The sequence below is a fragment of the Chanodichthys erythropterus genome, chromosome 14, assembly GCF_024489055.1.
Source record: "Chanodichthys erythropterus isolate Z2021 chromosome 14, ASM2448905v1, whole genome shotgun sequence".
Classification (NCBI taxonomy): Eukaryota; Metazoa; Chordata; class Actinopteri; order Cypriniformes; family Xenocyprididae; genus Chanodichthys; species Chanodichthys erythropterus.
The window spans coordinates 15,365,572-15,383,356 of record NC_090234.1 but is presented as its reverse complement, the minus strand read 5'-3'; the positions used below and the strand labels follow the sequence as shown (position 1 = coordinate 15,383,356).

Below are 17,785 nucleotides of genomic sequence, written 5' to 3'. Positions count from 1 at the left end.
TGAGAGAGAAAATGTCATTGCTGGCGATGCAGACCTCACTGAGCCATCGGATTTCATCAAAAATATCTTAATTTGTGTTCCGAAGATGATTGAAGGTCTTATTACGGGTGTGGAACGGCATGAGGGTGAGTAATTAATGACATCATTTTCATTTTTGGGTGAACTAACCCTTTAAAGAACTTATATATGTTTTCGTTTGCCATTAATTAATGAATGTAGCTTCACAGCTCTATGGGACATTCAGAAATGTCGTTTTTATGTTATGGATTTTGAAACAAGCCAAACACATTTTGTCCAATAAAAATACTTTGCCTTTGTGAAACCACCACAACAACTTGCAACTCACCCTTGTAATTTAAAGTGTGCAGGAACGATCGAATCGTTTTCTCGTTCTCCAAAGAAGATATCTTCCACAGAAACGGTGCTCAGTAACGAGCAACATAACATGTTGCTAACTTCTTCCTCATTTAAACCCCGCCCCCAAAACCAGCTGTTATAAATGATTGACAGGCAGTGAACGTTTCTGATTGGGTAAAAAGCGGGGTCTAGTCCTGTAACTCATTTTACAGGTAATGACGTTTTAACGATCATCAATATCGCAAATCCTGCAAAGTTTTTTATATTTTCATTTTTTTTTTAATATGTACATTTACAACACTATACTTAGTATTATATTATTTTTGCATTAACTTACAAAAAACTAGTTAACGCTGCTGTAGGCTAAGGTAGAAACCTGCGCGGAAGGATTTTTCAGTCCCACTCCCGCAGGATTCTGTCACGCTCCAGTCCGCTCCCGCAAAAAATTATCTTGTCCCGCTCCCGCCCGCAACATTCATGTTTTGTCCCGCTCCCACCTGCAAAATCCCGCATAAAATTAGCCTATATAGATTTTTGTCAGTACATCCATGAAATTTATATGAAATATTAAGTTATATGTCGCCACAGCATAAACTCTCACGATAAAATATTTGTTATTAAAGCATCAACATTCACAAACCACAGTTAGTTTTAGCAGAAAAGCAAGCTGCTGCATGCATGTTTTGGTATGGCAGAATGCGCGCAAAGAGCGCTACCTTTATAATGACTAAAAAGCTGTTCATCGCGATCTCACAAAGCTCGCTTATAACACAATGAAAATATCAGCAATGAATCTTTCATAATGTCTACACTTCGTGTGGTGTTATAATAATAGGATTCGTGAGCACGCAAATTTCAGCATTGCATAAATAAATGCTTTTGTGCAATATATGAATAAGAATTCATTCGTTTTTAGATATTTTATGCTTAGGAGTCCCGCGAATCATTGGGAGTGACGGTAAAAATTACATCTTTTTCTCTTCTGACTGCTGTTATCAATCGCTCTCTATTTTTTACTCTTTTTGAAAGTTGTGAAAACACTATTGTGAAGGTTTTCTTTTGCTATTTGCACAAATGGAAACACAAAAAATATATTTAATGAAGTCTATATAGGCTATATATATATATATATATATATATATATATATATATATATATATATATATATATACATACATACAGGTGATGGTCATATAATTAGAATATCATCAAAAAGATGATTTATTTCACAAATTCCATTCGAAAAGTGAAACTTGTACTGTATATATTATATTCATTCATTACACACAGACTGATATATTTCAAATGTTTATTTTAATTTTGATGATTATAACTGAAAACTAAGGAAAATCACAAATTCAGTATCTCAGAAAATTAGAATATTGTAAGGTTCAATATTGAAGACACCTGGTGCCACACTCTAATCAGCTAATTAACTCAAAACACCTGCAAAGGCCTTTAAATGGTCTCTCAGTCTAGTTCTGTAGGCTAAACAATCATGGGGAAGACTGCTGACTTGACAGTTGTCCAAAAAGCGACCATTGACACCTTGCACAAGGAGGGCAAGACACAAAAGGTCATTGTAAAAGAGGCTGGCTGTTCACAGAGCTCTGTGTCCAAGCACATTAATAGAGAGGCGAAGGGAAGGAAAAGATGTGGTAGAAAAAAAGTGTACAAGCAATAGGGATAACCGCACCCTGGAGAGGATTGTGAAACAAAACCCATTCAAAAATGTGGGGGAGATTCACCATGAGTGGACTGCAGCTGGAGTCAGTGCTTCAAGAACCACTACGCACAGACGTATGCAAGACATGGATTTCAGCTGACGCATTCCTTATGTCAAAACACTCTTGAACAACAGACAGTGTCAGACAGACGCTGTATTTACTTTATATTCATTTTGGCATGGCAATTTGTTTTTACTATTGTTTTTGTTTCGTATATAAGGTCTTCTACCGACTTATCAAACTATTCTTATAAAACCCTGGCTTGTACAGCAACTCGACATTTATTATTATTAACAAATCTGAGGATGTTTTGCATTGATAACATTAGTATGTAGTACCAAGAGAAGAACTCACTGTATTTCCACAATTTTATCCACAATATATCCTTTCTAATGCCTTCTGATATGTCAAATAAGCTTAGAGTAAAGTGTAACTTTTATTTTCTGAATAAATGAGCAAAACCCCCAAATCAGTAATTTAGTGTCATGGTAATGCAATTTTAGTGAGTGAAAGAGAGAGGGAGGGAAAGTCTGTTTTTGTGAATTTGGGAATGTGAACTTTATTAAAGATTCATCTCAGTGTTTGAGAAATAATAAGACTTTGTAATTTCCAGCCATCTCAACATATAGAGAAGGGATGGATTATGACTGATATGATTTTGACTGTATGCTTTTTTTTCTTTTTCTGTCAATTACATAAAAATGGTATAAGATATTCTTCATGCAGGGACACATCCATATTCATATAGCAGAGCTTTTTATTTCACTGTAGAAGAAAAAGCAGGAACAAAAACTTCAGAAAAATGTAATTATCTCTCCCAGTTCATGAAACACAAGTGCAAAGGAAGGATATTTATGCCATATCCCCCCCAAAACAATGAAAGCACACAGTTAAAAGATCTCAAAGTCGCACTGCACAGACACACAGAGGATATATTCCAGATAATTTACACAAACATCAACACACAGTCAAAAGAACTAGATGTATTACTCCAGTAATCTAATAGGACTTTAGCTTAAGTCAGAACAAACTGTGAAAATATTAGCATGATAACAATCAATCGTCTTTCAAAATCAAACCATCTGAGAGTGAAGATATAATCCATACAAAACAAATATATGCATAACAATAAGAGCAAAATATATTAATCAAACGATGGTAATAATATTACAATATGTATGATTTCGTATATATTAGTTATAAATATCCATAGCAATATAAATGGCAGAAGTTACAGGTTTTTAAATGGAAATAATTCATTGTATAAGCAACTCAACATGCAACAAAATACTAAAATCATTTGATGGACCCGCACTTCTAAAACACTATTGCTTTTTATGAAAAGGGAATGCAATCTGTATCTGAAGATGCATTTACAGTACAGTATCCAGATAATGCATTCAATTGCTTAAGAGATAATACAGACAATCTTTTTGAGGGGACAGTTTACTGATGTGCAGCTGATATGACTTCAGATGTCTTTCCATCATCATTATTGGCATGAAAACACATCTACACTTTGGCATTGTGAGGATCAACATACAGCCTTCAAAATAGAGGTATGACCTTTAGACATGTCTGATGGAAATAATATTTACACAAGCAGCATTCTTAGTACAAATAATTGCAAAAATATGAATAGCTAAAATTAATGTTCTAAGATTTAATTCCTCATTGCATAAATGCAAAATCAACGTTCAGCAAAATACAGCAATTTTCTGATATTCGCAGGTATATCAAGAACTTACAATATGTTTTTATGGTTTTTATCCAAGTGTCTTACAGTAAGTACAGTGACTGCAGGAAGATTGACCCTCGATAAGTGAAGTGTCTTGCTTAAGGACCCAATGGTGGCAATCTTGAATATATTGCCAAAAAGCTGAAAAATATCCTTGGTTTAGCTAATCAATTTCTGTAGATATTGTCTACACCTTTGTTTAAAACTGTACCTTTAGGGATGTGAAAGTTGCGTAGGAATACTTTTTAAAAAATACAAAACATATAAAATATTTTAGAGAGCATTTAAAATAAAGTTTAAAATTGTTCAAATTCTGCCACACTTTCTCCTCATCTTACACACATGAACAATCGATGTCTGCTTTATTTGCTGGTATTACTATTACGTATGTACAGGCTATATACCTAGAAGCTAAAAAGCTTAGCATTGTGATGTACTTTAAAAATATAGAAACACAAGACAAGACTGGGAGCTTCATATGTGCGTTTACTTGTTACTTTAAGGAGAAAAATGCTGGATAATGTGCCCAGAATCTGTAAAAACACATGGATACGTTGTTCGTAAAGCAAAAATGTTTTTATCATAACACAAATGTGAAAGGTTTTCATTTAGGAGTTGGGTTAGGGGTAGAGAGTGTACGGGTTATTTTGATTATCCTAAAATTTGCATTATTTATAACAGTGGCCGGTTGCATAAAATGCTTAGACTAGTCTTACAAATTAGTCAGCTAATGATTTTCTTCAAGGCTGGTCATAACTTGAAGAAAGTCAGTTACCTAAAAAGGTAGATTGGTCTAATTTGAATAAAAAAGTAACACCGTGTCTTAACCAGACGCGCCGCAACATGCAATGTTTTCCATGTCGGAGTTTTTGTTCTTGAATTTTTGACTGGGAGAGCAAAGGTTTTGTGAAAAAAGTGGAAGATTTAAATACAAAGGGTCTCATTCATGAAACACGTGCAGAACAAATTTTTTTGTAAATCGTGTGTAAAGTGGTTCTGGCGTAAATTTTCGGATTCATTAAAATTTTCCAAATGTTAGTTGGTACGAAAGAAATCTACACCTGCTCCCAGCCACGCGTAAATAGTGCGTTTAACATCCAAACGTTTTGCTCATTAAGAAGGCTGCATTTTAATTCACCTTAATAAGGTACATTACACAGCATTTTGAAAAAATATTATATATAGTAATTACATACGTTTTTTCTTTTTACTTTTATTGTGAGAGCCAGTAATAGCGTCTGCAAACGGAGCACTTTGATCAAATAATTAATTGATTTCAATAGGGCTGGGCAAACTAATGGCCCCAAATGGCCAAAATCCTTCGTTTGGTGTCATAATATGATGCCCATATATAGTTGTCAGTCGGATTTAATGGGCGGGATTTATGGTAATTGAGAATGAGCGTGCACGCGCGTCCCATTTACGACTGATTGGAATTCATTAACACACACACATTTCACTATCACTTCTGACGTTTACGAAGTATTTGTGAATCAGGAGAAGAGTTTTCTGGAAGGTCTCTTTACGCGCAAATCACTCACACATTTACTCGTATATTTACGAATGTTTCATGAATGAGACCCAAAGTCTGTAAAATAAACTGTAAAAAAGATTTGATGATCACTAGTGATAGTATTTTATTCTGTGTTGTCATCATTCAGGTTGTATTTTAGCTTTAATGTACTTTTTTTTTTAACAAAGCAGCTGATATTGCCATAGAAACCAGTGGACTGCCGAGTCGCTTTCACCCCAAAATGGCGGAAGTGCAGAGCTGGGCACATGCTGGGCGCCGGTGTTGCAATGGAACGTTCTATTGGCTTTCATTTTTATCAGTATAAGTTCTTTGTTTTCGCATTGCGTCTGGTTAGGGCACGGTGTAAGACTGATTAGCCCCAGGGTTGCCAGGTTTTCACAACAAAACTAGCCCCAAATATTCCCCTTGTCAAATTCACATTCCATTGGCTAGATATCATGTTATTTAGGGTTGCTTCAACCCGTGGACATGAAAAACAACCCAACAGTGTAAAAGTAAAACTGCAGACTAACTAATTGCTAGTTGATCACACTTGATCTTAAGACAGTCTTAACTTAGCAGCTATGTTTATGAAACTGGCCACAGTAGGAATAGTTCACTTCAATAGTTCTGGAATAATTTTTCTTCACTTTTATGAACTATTCCTTCTTAAAAACAACAGAAGTCTATTTGGATAGCTAAGTGTGTGTGTGTGTGTGTGTGTGTGTGTGTGTGTGTGTGTGTGTGTATGTGTGCGTGTACACAGTGTATCAGATAAGTCAGATTCTCATCTCTTCTTTCCATCGACGCTCCTCGTGCACTCTCTTAATTAGACAGGCTGCAAAATAAAATAAAAAGGATAATTAGTTTACCCGAATTAACCTAAACTGCAATAGTTTAGTGTGTATGATTATTAGTTTGGCAAATCCAGTTCATTTTTTCCATAGAGAAACTGATTTTTAATTATACTATAATAACCTTTCAATCATTAGCCCTGAGTCTTTCTGTACAGACACCAAAGATTAACTCATAAAATAAACTAATTAATAAAAACAGGCTGGAGAACTTAACTACCCATAACCATCAAGAAAAAATCCAGTTACTGTGGAAACTGCACTCCCATGAAGCATTGCGAACGATGTATTTAAGTCTCCTTACACTCTTAACTTTCTATATTGCACTTCAAATATGTGGTATTTTATATTCATAATGTTTTTACTGCAATGATTTACAGTCAATAGTTTTATATTGTTCCATCACTGCTAATTTGATAGTTATATGCAATGCAGCATTGGATGTAGTTCATTTCTTGTAGTGCATTTGTTGTTTTTCCAAATAAATCACATCAGAGTTTATAATATTTTGATTTATCTTGGAGCTGGCTGGTTTTGGTTCTGTGGTTTTAATGCATCAGAACTTTTTAATGAAAGAAAATTTTCAAATGCCTATGAAGAAAAAGAATGTGAAAAACATTTCTCTGTTGCACAGATGCCATTTGGTGAGTTTGCTAGTTTTATTCATGTCAAATAGACTTTATATGCAGAATATTTCCCTATGAAATTCATTGCACATGATGATCTTAATAATAATAATAATTAATAATAATAAGCAGACCGGACACACATTCATGTTCACGGCTGATTAGACATTTTTCTTGTCCAAGTAGTAAACAACAACAACAACAACAAAAGACGGTCACATGCTGTCTATCTTTGTCTGACACTTACAGAGAGATGTGAATGATTTATTGTTTTCGACTGACTAACTGGATGGGAAAATTGGGGTGAATTCCAACATTCTTGGAGAGACACATAATGGTAAATGTCTGTTCCAGATGGATTACAATCAAATTTTGTCAAACACCGCCAATTTGACCAAAATACTTGTTGCCATGCAAAGAAAGACGAGATGAGATCCTAAAGTGACGTGGGATGTTGCTATGAGAACACTCACCTTTGGGGGCTCAGCATCTAGGAAAGGGGACTAAGAAAAAAGAAAGAATAAAAAATTAAATCAAACTGGGTTATCATGTAGAATAAATGGATTTAAAAAGGCCAATATGTAGTATGATGTTTCCAAACAATGACCATATAAAGGTGTAGTAAAAATTTTTTTTTGGAAAAGTTAATGTACAGAAAACTAAAAGACAGATATTTTGTCTACATTCCCTGTAAATACGACAGTAAAACAGCCGTAAAGGACTATTATAAATCATGCAATCGCTTAACTTCAGCATGTAATTCATCCCAAACCGTTTACAACCAAGTGCCATAAACATGAATGATTCTTCAAATCATGTGGCTGGATTCAGAAAGATGTGTTTATACCAAAAACATTTCATATGAAAATTTATCAGAACCTTTTGGGATCATTTTTGGAGTTGACGGTGTTCCAAGTACTTCCAAAGGAGCCTCGGGACATTTCATCAGTAATGTTGACAGTAGAAGGATCATCTCTGAAAATATCCAATAAAAGCATAAATATAACATTAATATTCTGGTCTGTGCATGAAACCAATCAAAAAATAGAAATTCAGACTCAAAATTGTAATAGTGAATGCTTGACAATTGCTTATTAATAAATGTTAATATTTATCATTTGTGTCTTTTTACTTGAAGATTTTCAACCTTTATTCTATTTATTCTCTCTTGGGTATGTATGTACAGATTGCATGTACTGTAAGTACCTAGAGCATCTGGAATCCATTCCAAAGACTTTAGATATAGATAGACGGTGCACTCATATTACTATGCATGGGAGAAAGTGCAACGCGCAATATGGCAGAATAAGCCCCGCCTTCTAAATAAAAGAGCCAATCGCCAATTGATAAAGTCATTGTGTCACTGCAGCTCTGGTTGCTATAAAAACAGTCACTGTTCTGAGACGCGCACGTGAATATTGGCTGGTCAAGCCTGAAAAATTCAGTTTTTTGTCATGATTTGAGTGTTTAGAAACAAAATTTATGAGACGGTTGCTGTCAAATTTCATTGGTGATATTAAATATGTCATAAGTTTGGTGAACAGCTTTGAATAATTTGATATTTCCCCATTCAAAGAGATTGAAGCTTCACTTGCATGACTGAAAGAGAGCTGTTTCAAGATGGCCGCCGAGTGAAATAACTTGCCTTAAAGGGATATTGACCATATACCAAATTCCTTGAAGAAGAAGAAAAGATTTTATACAGAAGCTTCTGTCAGGCAATTCATATATACAGTAGAACCTCCCATTGGATTTCATTTAGTTTTAACTAATTCATTTCTTTAAGTAGTTTTCGATTTTTATTAAATTTTATGAATTATAAGCAGCTCATAAACATACTTTATCACTAGAAAACATTTAAATATGAAAGTATGCAATCATTTAAGACATTTCTCATTTTATAGAACCTTTTTGGCATAAAGGAACTTTAAAATTGAGTCAAAAACACTTGGTAAGGAATAATTGATGACTGGGCATTGAATTATTACAAAATAATTCACACCTGAGGTGGTAATGCAGCCATGACATGAAGCGGGTGTGCATTATTTTCTAATAATTCAACGTACTGAAGTCAATTATTCCGCTTATACTACCTGAAGACACTGTTCTGATGTTGTATTTCAAGACATGTGTCAGGTTTTTGTCCTTAAAATGCTCTTGTGTGTGGGACTAATTTCTTACGCATCTCCAAGCCTCCGTTGCTAATTCCAAAACATCTTTTCAGAACTAGTAACAAAGGCTTGAGCCATTTAAAAGTTATTAATTCAGTTATTCAGAAAGAGAGATTAAGCATGTGAATTACCTGAGTCTGTGTGCGTTTCTCAACAGTGTTCGGCAGCAGCGTCTCTACTAATAGCAAAACTGTAAGTTTATCTGATTCAAGAACAGCGCAGTTATTGCCTCTCTAGTGAGAAATGTTGCTAAACTAGAGTTGCTAAACTATTTTACAGATAAATTCGTCTGAGCAGCGCTGACAGCACCGTGCGAGTGTGCAAGTGTTTATCTGTACTGTTCTGTACGTAATAAAATATAATTTTGTGGCAAAAAACATGGAAATAATTTGATGTTTTTATCTTGTTTACTAAATTTATTTGCTTGTTCGGTGTCATTGTGTGCTTTGGATCTTTTGCGGTTGTAGGCTGTAAGGACCTATCGAGTTCACTGAAACCATTTGGCGAAGTGATATGAAACTGTAATGCGGTCAAGACCTGCTAGAACTAATTGCACTCCTTAGAATGTTCATCAACCAATCAGATTCAAGCATTCAACAGCCCTGTAGTATAAAGTTCTACACAGAACCTTGTCAAACATTGTTTTCTAAGAGTGTGTGTCGGTGAACACTGATATAAAAAATAAAATACTGCACTCAAAGTCATGTTTTATGGAACCCATGGATATCACTGTTACTATGGCCTTACTGTTTTAGTAAGCCAACAAAAACTAGTATTGCTTGCTATTGTGAGAATTAGTTAGGAAAATCTGGTCCATACTTGTAATGTCCCTCCAATGGCACTTGTACGATTCCTTCTTCCTCTGCCAAAATACTTTGCTCCTCCTGGCAGAAAACACAGGGAGAAGGAGCGAGAGAGAGAGTTTTATTCCCGTCCAGCCAAAGAGAACTTCAGAGACCCTTTGAGATTAAATAACTTTGCTGAGGGACATTTTGGCAGATCAATTCATGTTCCATTTGTTTGGCATGAAATGAATGCATTCAGATACTGAGGTGGGTGAATCGGGGTCTCTCTATAAGAAACGTATCATGGCAATTTTAGCAAGAGTAAAACATGTGATTATTTGCCAGGGGGTCAGAAAGTCTCTGAATGCAGGAAAAACAAACTGTAAAACTGGAGCACAAATCAGATCTCCTCATTAAAGCAGGACCTCCGTGAGTACTCAAAAACAGAGAAGAAATCTCATCCTTTTCCTCTCATTCAGCTTATATAAATAACTCAACCAGCAGTCATGTTGTATTATTCAGTTACATAGAAATCATCTTCCAAATACTAATTACTTGTGTTATTAGGGGTCCAAACAGTGAAGTTTTTGTAGAAGGTTATTATTTCCCCCTTATTATTATTATTATTATTGTCACTGTGTGTCAAAAGTCACCAAATTTTTCTTTAGGGTTATTTCAGTGGCAAAATGTAATAATCCCAATTATGTGATGTATTTATGCTGCCTAGCAACTAAATTACAACAATATAAGTACTCAGTACTGCTGGCCGGTTTGAGTGACGGATGAGAAATTTTGTGTGAAATGCTCCTTTTCTCAGCTCTTCCAGACCTTTTTTTTTCTAGATTTTTTTTTAAAAAGATGAAACTATGCACAAAATTGGGCATGCATGCTATATACCTGGATATATAACTAACTAAATGTGAAGGAATAGCTGGCAAATACTTGCAGAATATTTAGAAATTTACAGTTTATGCTGTAACATTTTGAAATCTGAAAGCCTGGCTTTGCCAAACCGCTTGAGTGATTAAGTGATTTATTTATGCAATGAATTATGTACATTTGGTTTTATGAACATTTTACACAGAAATGCATCCTGCTCATGTTTAAAAAATAAGGCTCAATGTCAATAAAAGTATGAGTGAATGTCATACCACTCAAATCCGACAGAGGGCGCTAGCATTCAAATGTTTGGGATCAAGATTTAATTCTTTTATTAAACATTTATTCAGAAAGGATACATTAGAGTGACCAAAAGTGACAGTAAAGATCTTTAAAGTGTTACAAAAGATTCTATTTTAAATACATTCTGTTCATTTGAACATTCTATTCATCAAAGAATCCTGAAAAAAATAAAATGTATCACAGTTTACACTAAAAATTTCAACATTGATAATAGAAAGAAACGGTTCTTGGGCACCAAATCATCATTTTAAAACATTTGTTTAAATAAATTCAGCCTTGATGAGAATAAGTGTGGAAGCTTCATGAAAGCCAATGAATAAAAAAATAAAAAAGGTAATTTTATCTCAGACTTTTTTTCTCAGAATTGCATGATATTATAAACTTGCAATTGTGAGTTATAAAGCCAGAATTGCATGTTATAATGTCAGAATAGCAAGATATAAACTCAGTCAGTCATGTTTTCCTCAGAATTGGACTTTATAACTTGCAACTGCAAGCTTTTATCTCACAATTCTGAGAATATAAACTCTCAAATGAGAGAAAAAAGTCAGAATTGGCCAATAATCGGTATTTAAAAACAGCCGATGATCAGGGGCGATTACTGTCAATCAAAAGGGTGCAGAAAAATGTATGCAACTCATACTGAGTGTGAGGAAAATCTCTCGTGGGGCAATTTAGGGCAAGTTAATGTGACAATAACGCATTATCAGTTAAAAAAACAGCGACGTTAAAGCAGGCTCTATTTGACCCTATGAATCACCCGTAGTTCAAGCCAGGGTTGCCAGGTCTGCAGGTCTCTAATCATTATTTCTAGATCTTTCTGTAATCACAAAGCTTTGTGCTTTGTTACTTCTAAAAAGAAACAAAGTCTCAGCTTTCAAATTCTGTCAATTTTATCACAAAATTCAAACAATAATTGCCGTTTTGACACTCTTAAATGTGACGTGTCAGAAAAACCAAACTATCGGTACGGGTCGATATCATTCTGAATAATCGGCTATCGGTATCGGCTAAGAAATTTTGTATCTTTGGATCTGTAGTTTTATTCCGTGGCGGAAACAAGCTTCCATACATAAGAGACTTCTTTCATAAAGAATAACAAATCTTACAGACCCCAAACTTTTGAATGGTAGTGTTCATGTTTTTCAGGATTTGATTAGATTTGCCTTTAAAATCCCCTTCCAATCTCCGATGTCAGGCGCATCTGTGCATTTCATTGGTTCTCTCTCTTCTGCTTGGACCTTGTAAATTGCTCCTTGCAGCCAAAGTGCTCGTTTGCAGTGAATGTTACAATAAGATACTAAATTGTAGAGCTCACCTCTCGCTCAGCGTCCTCCAGCTTCTTCTTCTTGCTCTCGGGCATGAGGTCATCGAGCCAGCTGAGCTCTCTCTTTGTGAAGAAAAAATCCAACAGCTTCCTAATAAAGACCAGCGCCAACACCTGCCACGAGCAAATCACTAATTCAATTATCACATATTTCACTAAGTACATTAATCAAAACAGTTAAGAGAGGCAATTACAAATGTTTAGACGTGTATGTTTCCATGATCTTAAAAACCTTCTGATTAGTTTTGTGCCTGTGAATGTCTTCACAAAACTAAAACTATACATTTATATTTTTAATGGATTGGGAGGAGATTGAGTAGATATGCCAAAACTTTTGACTGGTAGTGTAAATAAAAGAAATCTACTGTACGATGGATGATATTAGTTGCATACACTTGCATACTGTGGTAAATGTTAACCATAATATAATAAGGTTTAGTGTGTCAGATATATACCATCATGGGGAAGACGATGGCAGCCCTGGAGGTTTTGATGACCCAGAGGAGAACCAGACAGCTGAGCTGGACGATGGTGAACAGATGAACCTTTCGGAGCGGGACGTGTCTCAGGTAAATGAAGTCTGGCTGGTGTTTAGCCGGCATCCAGAACAATCTCAAACGATCAAAAAACTGAGATGATAAGAAATATGTGTATTAGAGCAGTGGTTTTCAACCGAGGACCTCAGCAAACTTCCAATAGGGCCTCAAGATGACTTAAAATAAGACAAAACAATGATTAAAAGATGCTAAAACAACAACAAAAATCAAGATATTTCTCATTTTAATTCAACAGTTTTTTTTTTGTTTTTTTTTTTTGTCTTTGAAGAACCGGGAATGTTGCGGTCTTGGAAAAACTGGATATATGAAGTAGCCTAATTTATAATGAATTTATATTTTTCTAGTTATGTAAAAATCTTTTTTAAAATCTTTAAAAAAATTCATTACTTTAAATAAAATAAACATTAATTGAAATAAAATAAAACATAAAGATATACTTTTTTTTATTATTTCAAATAGTTGCCAACATTTCTCAATTTAATTAAGTTTAACTTGAGCTAAAATAACTAAAACTGAAATATATTTTTACATTTCTAAATTTCTAAACTTTTCTAAACTAATAAAAACTACATTGACATTTTTAAAAAAAGTACTAAAAATGACAAGAACTCACAACAAAATCACTAAAACTAACTAAAATTAAAATCATCTGTCTAAAATCAAAACAGAAATATGAATAAAAACTGTAATAGTATCTGAATGATACTAAAATAACACTGCTTTGAATATTATTGTGGAGATTTTAACAACTAAAAAGTAAAATTTCATCAAGACAGACTTTTCAAGTTTGAAAAGTTGGAAATGCTTACACTGTGTCCTAATCAATCCTTATCAAATCGTAATAAGCAATTTGTCTGTCCACACCAGATGTGATGCAACAACAAAATCAACGTCTCATTTCTATAACGTCGCAGAAATAGAAAATAGAATCATTGTGTATGGCTGGTTAGGACAAAACCTGATTAGTTCACTTCGGAATTCAAATTTCCTGATAATTTACTCACCCCCATGTCATCCAAGATGTTCATGTCTTTCTTTCTTCAGTCAAAAAGAAATGAAGGTTTTTGAGGAAAACATTCCAGGATTTTTCTCCATATAGTGGACTTCACTGGGGTTCAACGGGTTGAAGGTCCAAATGTCAGTTTCAGTGCAGCTTCAAAGAGCTCTACATGATCCCAGACGAGGAATAAGAGTCTTATCTAGAGAAACCATTGGTCATTTTCTAAAAACAAAACAAATCACACGTGACCTTTCCAACGTGATTACGTAATGCGTGGCGCATCGCAGAGCAGTGCAAGACGAGCATTAGTGGTTAAAAAGTATACAATTTTTTTTTTTTTGTAGAAAATGACGATGGTTTCTCTAGATAAGACTCTTATTCCTCGTCTGGGATCATGTAGAGCTCTTTGAGGCTGCACTGAAACTGACATTTGGACCTTCAACCCGTTGAACCCCAGTGAAGTCCACTATATGGAGAAAAAAATCCTCAAAACCTTTAATAACTGAAGAAAGAAAGACAAACATCTTGGATGACATGGGGGTGAGTGAATTATCAGGAAATTTGAATTCTGAAGTGAACTTATCCTTTAACATGGATAAGATGCCTTTTATCACGTCGCAGAATCGCTTCGCATCTGGTCAGGACACAGTGTTAGATAAACAGACATTGTCTATAGTGTTTTTACCTGTATTCCTCTCAGTGAAGATGCGCCCATGTAAAGGAAAACTCCATACAGCACCGGCATTGGAATGAACTAAGGAGACAAAATATTTTTTGTTACTATAAGTTTTTGTTAGTGCAGGTTTATGCAAAAAACACAGAAGTCACTTTGAAAACAAGATTGGTCAGCGCAGCAACCAACTGTTTGTCATTCGTATCGGTGTTTTCACCCTCATGTGAAACTCCCGATCACGCAGATTCTTATCGGAATGACTGGATTTCACAGAGCAACAGTAAATGAGACCACACCTTTACTCATAAATGTATTATTGAAAGTATGTTGATGAATGAGCTCCAGACCTTCAGCACTGAGGTCATAAATACGGAGCAGCCCATGAGGAGGAAGATCATGAGACCGGTGATCCGCTGCTCTCTGATCCCGAGGAACTTGGGCTGCTCTCCGGGTGCCGAGCACTCCGACTCCAGCTTCAGACTGTTCACATGAGTGATGGACAGAACCGTCGCCGCCACGAACCACGGCAGGCCCATCAGAGAGCAAACGCCCAGCATCACACCCACCATGAACAGGTCCAGGTGATAGCCACAGCCTTTCTGTAGGAACAAGATGATAAACGAAGGGTTAACTTAATTCAGTTGCAAAACTTACTAGCTTTGTATGTGTAGATGAAACTAGCAGCACCTTCAGCTTGTGCTCCTTCCTGTTGATGATCACCGCTGTGATCTGCTGGTCCATGAAGATGAGAATGGTGCAGAGGAGGGCGGGAAGGACTGTAATCACACACGTCCACCACGGGTTCGGACCCAACGGGTTAATGAACCACCCACGGTCATCACGAGTTGGCTGGAAACATGTTGCAAGAATAAGTTAAATTGGCAACATCTATTCTTATTGAGTCTATTAATAAAACATTATAAACTTTGAACATTTTTTTTTTTTTTTTTTTTTATGAAGTTATTATATTGAATTATATAATTAGCTGTACATATATTTCATTGTATATTTATTCTGTTTTTTCATATAATATTATTTTTTAAATTGCAGTTTTACATATACAGTGGAATATAATAAGGAAAATGCAATATGACAACACTTTTGTATATTTCCTTAAATATCCCTCCTTGTGAAAATTAAATTAAGATAGATAGATAGATAGATAGATAGATAGATAGATAGATAGATAGATAGATAGATAGATAGACATAACGATAGACATAACGATAGACATAACGATAGACATAACGATAGATAGATAGATAGATAGATAGATAGATAGATAGATAGATAGATAGATAGATAGATAGATAGATAGAATGATGGCTAGATAGATAGACAGAATGATAGACAGAACGATGGATAGACAAAATGATAGACAGAACGATGGATAGACAAAATGATAGATAGATAGATAGATAGATAGATAGATAGATAGATAGATAGATAGATAGATAGATAGATAGATAGATAGATAGATAGATAGATAGATAGATAGATAGATAGATAGATAGATAGATAGATAGATATAACGATAGACATAACGATAGACATAACGATAGACATAACGATAGATAGATAGATAGATAGATAGATAGATAGATAGATAGATAGATAGATAGATAGATAGATAGATAGATAGATAGATAGATAGATAGATAGAATGATGGCTAGATAGATAGACAGAATGATAGACAGAACGATGGATAGACAAAATGATAGACAGAACGATGGATAGACAAAATGATAGACAGAACGATGGATAGACAAAATGATAGATAGATAGATAGATAGATAGATAGATAGATAGATAGATAGATAGATAGATAGATAGATAGATAGATAGATAGATAGATAGATAGATAGATAGATAGATAGACATAACGATAGACATAACGATAGACATAACGATAGATAGATAGATAGATAGATAGATAGATAGATAGATAGATAGATAGATAGATAGATAGATAGATAGATAGATAGATAGATAGATAGATAGATAGAATGATGGCTAGATAGATAGACAGAATGATAGACAGAACGATGGATAGACAAAATGATAGACAAAATGATAGATAGATAGATAGATAGATAGATAGATAGATAGATAGATAGATAGATAGATAGATAGATAGATAGATAGATAGATAGATAGACAGATAGACAGACAGATAGACAGACAGATAGACAGATAGACAGATAGACAGATAGACAGATAGACAGATAGACAGATAGATAGATAGACAGATAGACAGACAGATAGATAGACAGATAGATAGATAGATAGATAGATAGATAGATAGATAGATAGATAGACAGATAGATAGACAGACAGACAGATAGATAGATAGATAGATAGATAGATAGATAGATAGATAGATAGATAGATAGATAGATAGATAGATAGATAGACATAACGATGGATAGACAGAATGATGGCTAGATAGATAGATAAATAGATAGATAGAATGATGGCTAGATAGATAGACAGAATGATAGACAGAACGATGGATAGACAAAATGATAGATAGATAGATAGATAGATAGATAGATAGATAGATAGATAGATAGATAGATATAACGATGGATAGACAGAATGATGGCTAGATAGATAGATAAATAGATAGATAGAATGATGGCTAGATAGATAGACAGAATGATAGACAGAACGATGGATAGACAAAATGATAGACAAAATGATAGATAGATAGATAGATAGATAGATAGATAGATAGATAGATAGACATAACGATAGACATAACGATAGATAGATAGATAGATAGATAGATAGATAGATAGATAGATAGATAGATAGATAGATAGATAGATAGATAGATAGATAGATAGATAGATAGATAGATAGATAGATAGATAGATAGATAGAATGATGGCTAGATAGATAGACAGAATGATAGACAGAACGATGGATAGACAAAATGATAGATAGATAGATAGATAGATAGATAGATAGATAGATAGATAGATAGATAGATAGATAGATAGATAGATAGATAGATAGATAGACAGATAGATAGATAGATAGATAGACAGATAGACAGACAGATAGACAGACAGATAGACAGATAGATAGACAGATAGATAGATATAGATAGATAGACAGACAGACAGACAGATAGATAGATAGATAGATAGATAGATGATAGATAGATAGATAGATAGATAGATAGATAGATAGATAGATAGATAGATAGATAGATAGATAGATAGACATAACGATGGATAGACAGAATGATGGCTAGATAGATAGATAA

General features: G+C 34.4%; 1 protein-coding gene across 1 annotated transcript in view; it reads right to left on the bottom strand.

Annotated features, from left to right (window-relative positions):
* Positions 1 to 4,942: 4,942 nt before the first annotated feature.
* The window catches only part of slc4a10b (solute carrier family 4 member 10b), a 76,600-nt gene continuing 63,757 nt past the window's right edge, over positions 4,943 to 17,785 (bottom strand). Inside the window, exons 19-27 of the mRNA XM_067410660.1 lie at positions 15,198 to 15,359; positions 14,858 to 15,109; positions 14,523 to 14,591; positions 12,736 to 12,909; positions 12,272 to 12,394; positions 9,806 to 9,870; positions 7,695 to 7,790; positions 7,289 to 7,318; positions 4,943 to 6,173 (exon numbers count right to left, since the gene is read on the bottom strand). Coding sequence (XP_067266761.1) covers positions 7,306 to 7,318; positions 7,695 to 7,790; positions 9,806 to 9,870; positions 12,272 to 12,394; positions 12,736 to 12,909; positions 14,523 to 14,591; positions 14,858 to 15,109; positions 15,198 to 15,359 — 954 coding nt within the window. The 3' untranslated portion in view covers positions 4,943 to 6,173; positions 7,289 to 7,305. The remainder of the gene's footprint in view (positions 6,174 to 7,288; positions 7,319 to 7,694; positions 7,791 to 9,805; positions 9,871 to 12,271; positions 12,395 to 12,735; positions 12,910 to 14,522; positions 14,592 to 14,857; positions 15,110 to 15,197; positions 15,360 to 17,785) is intronic.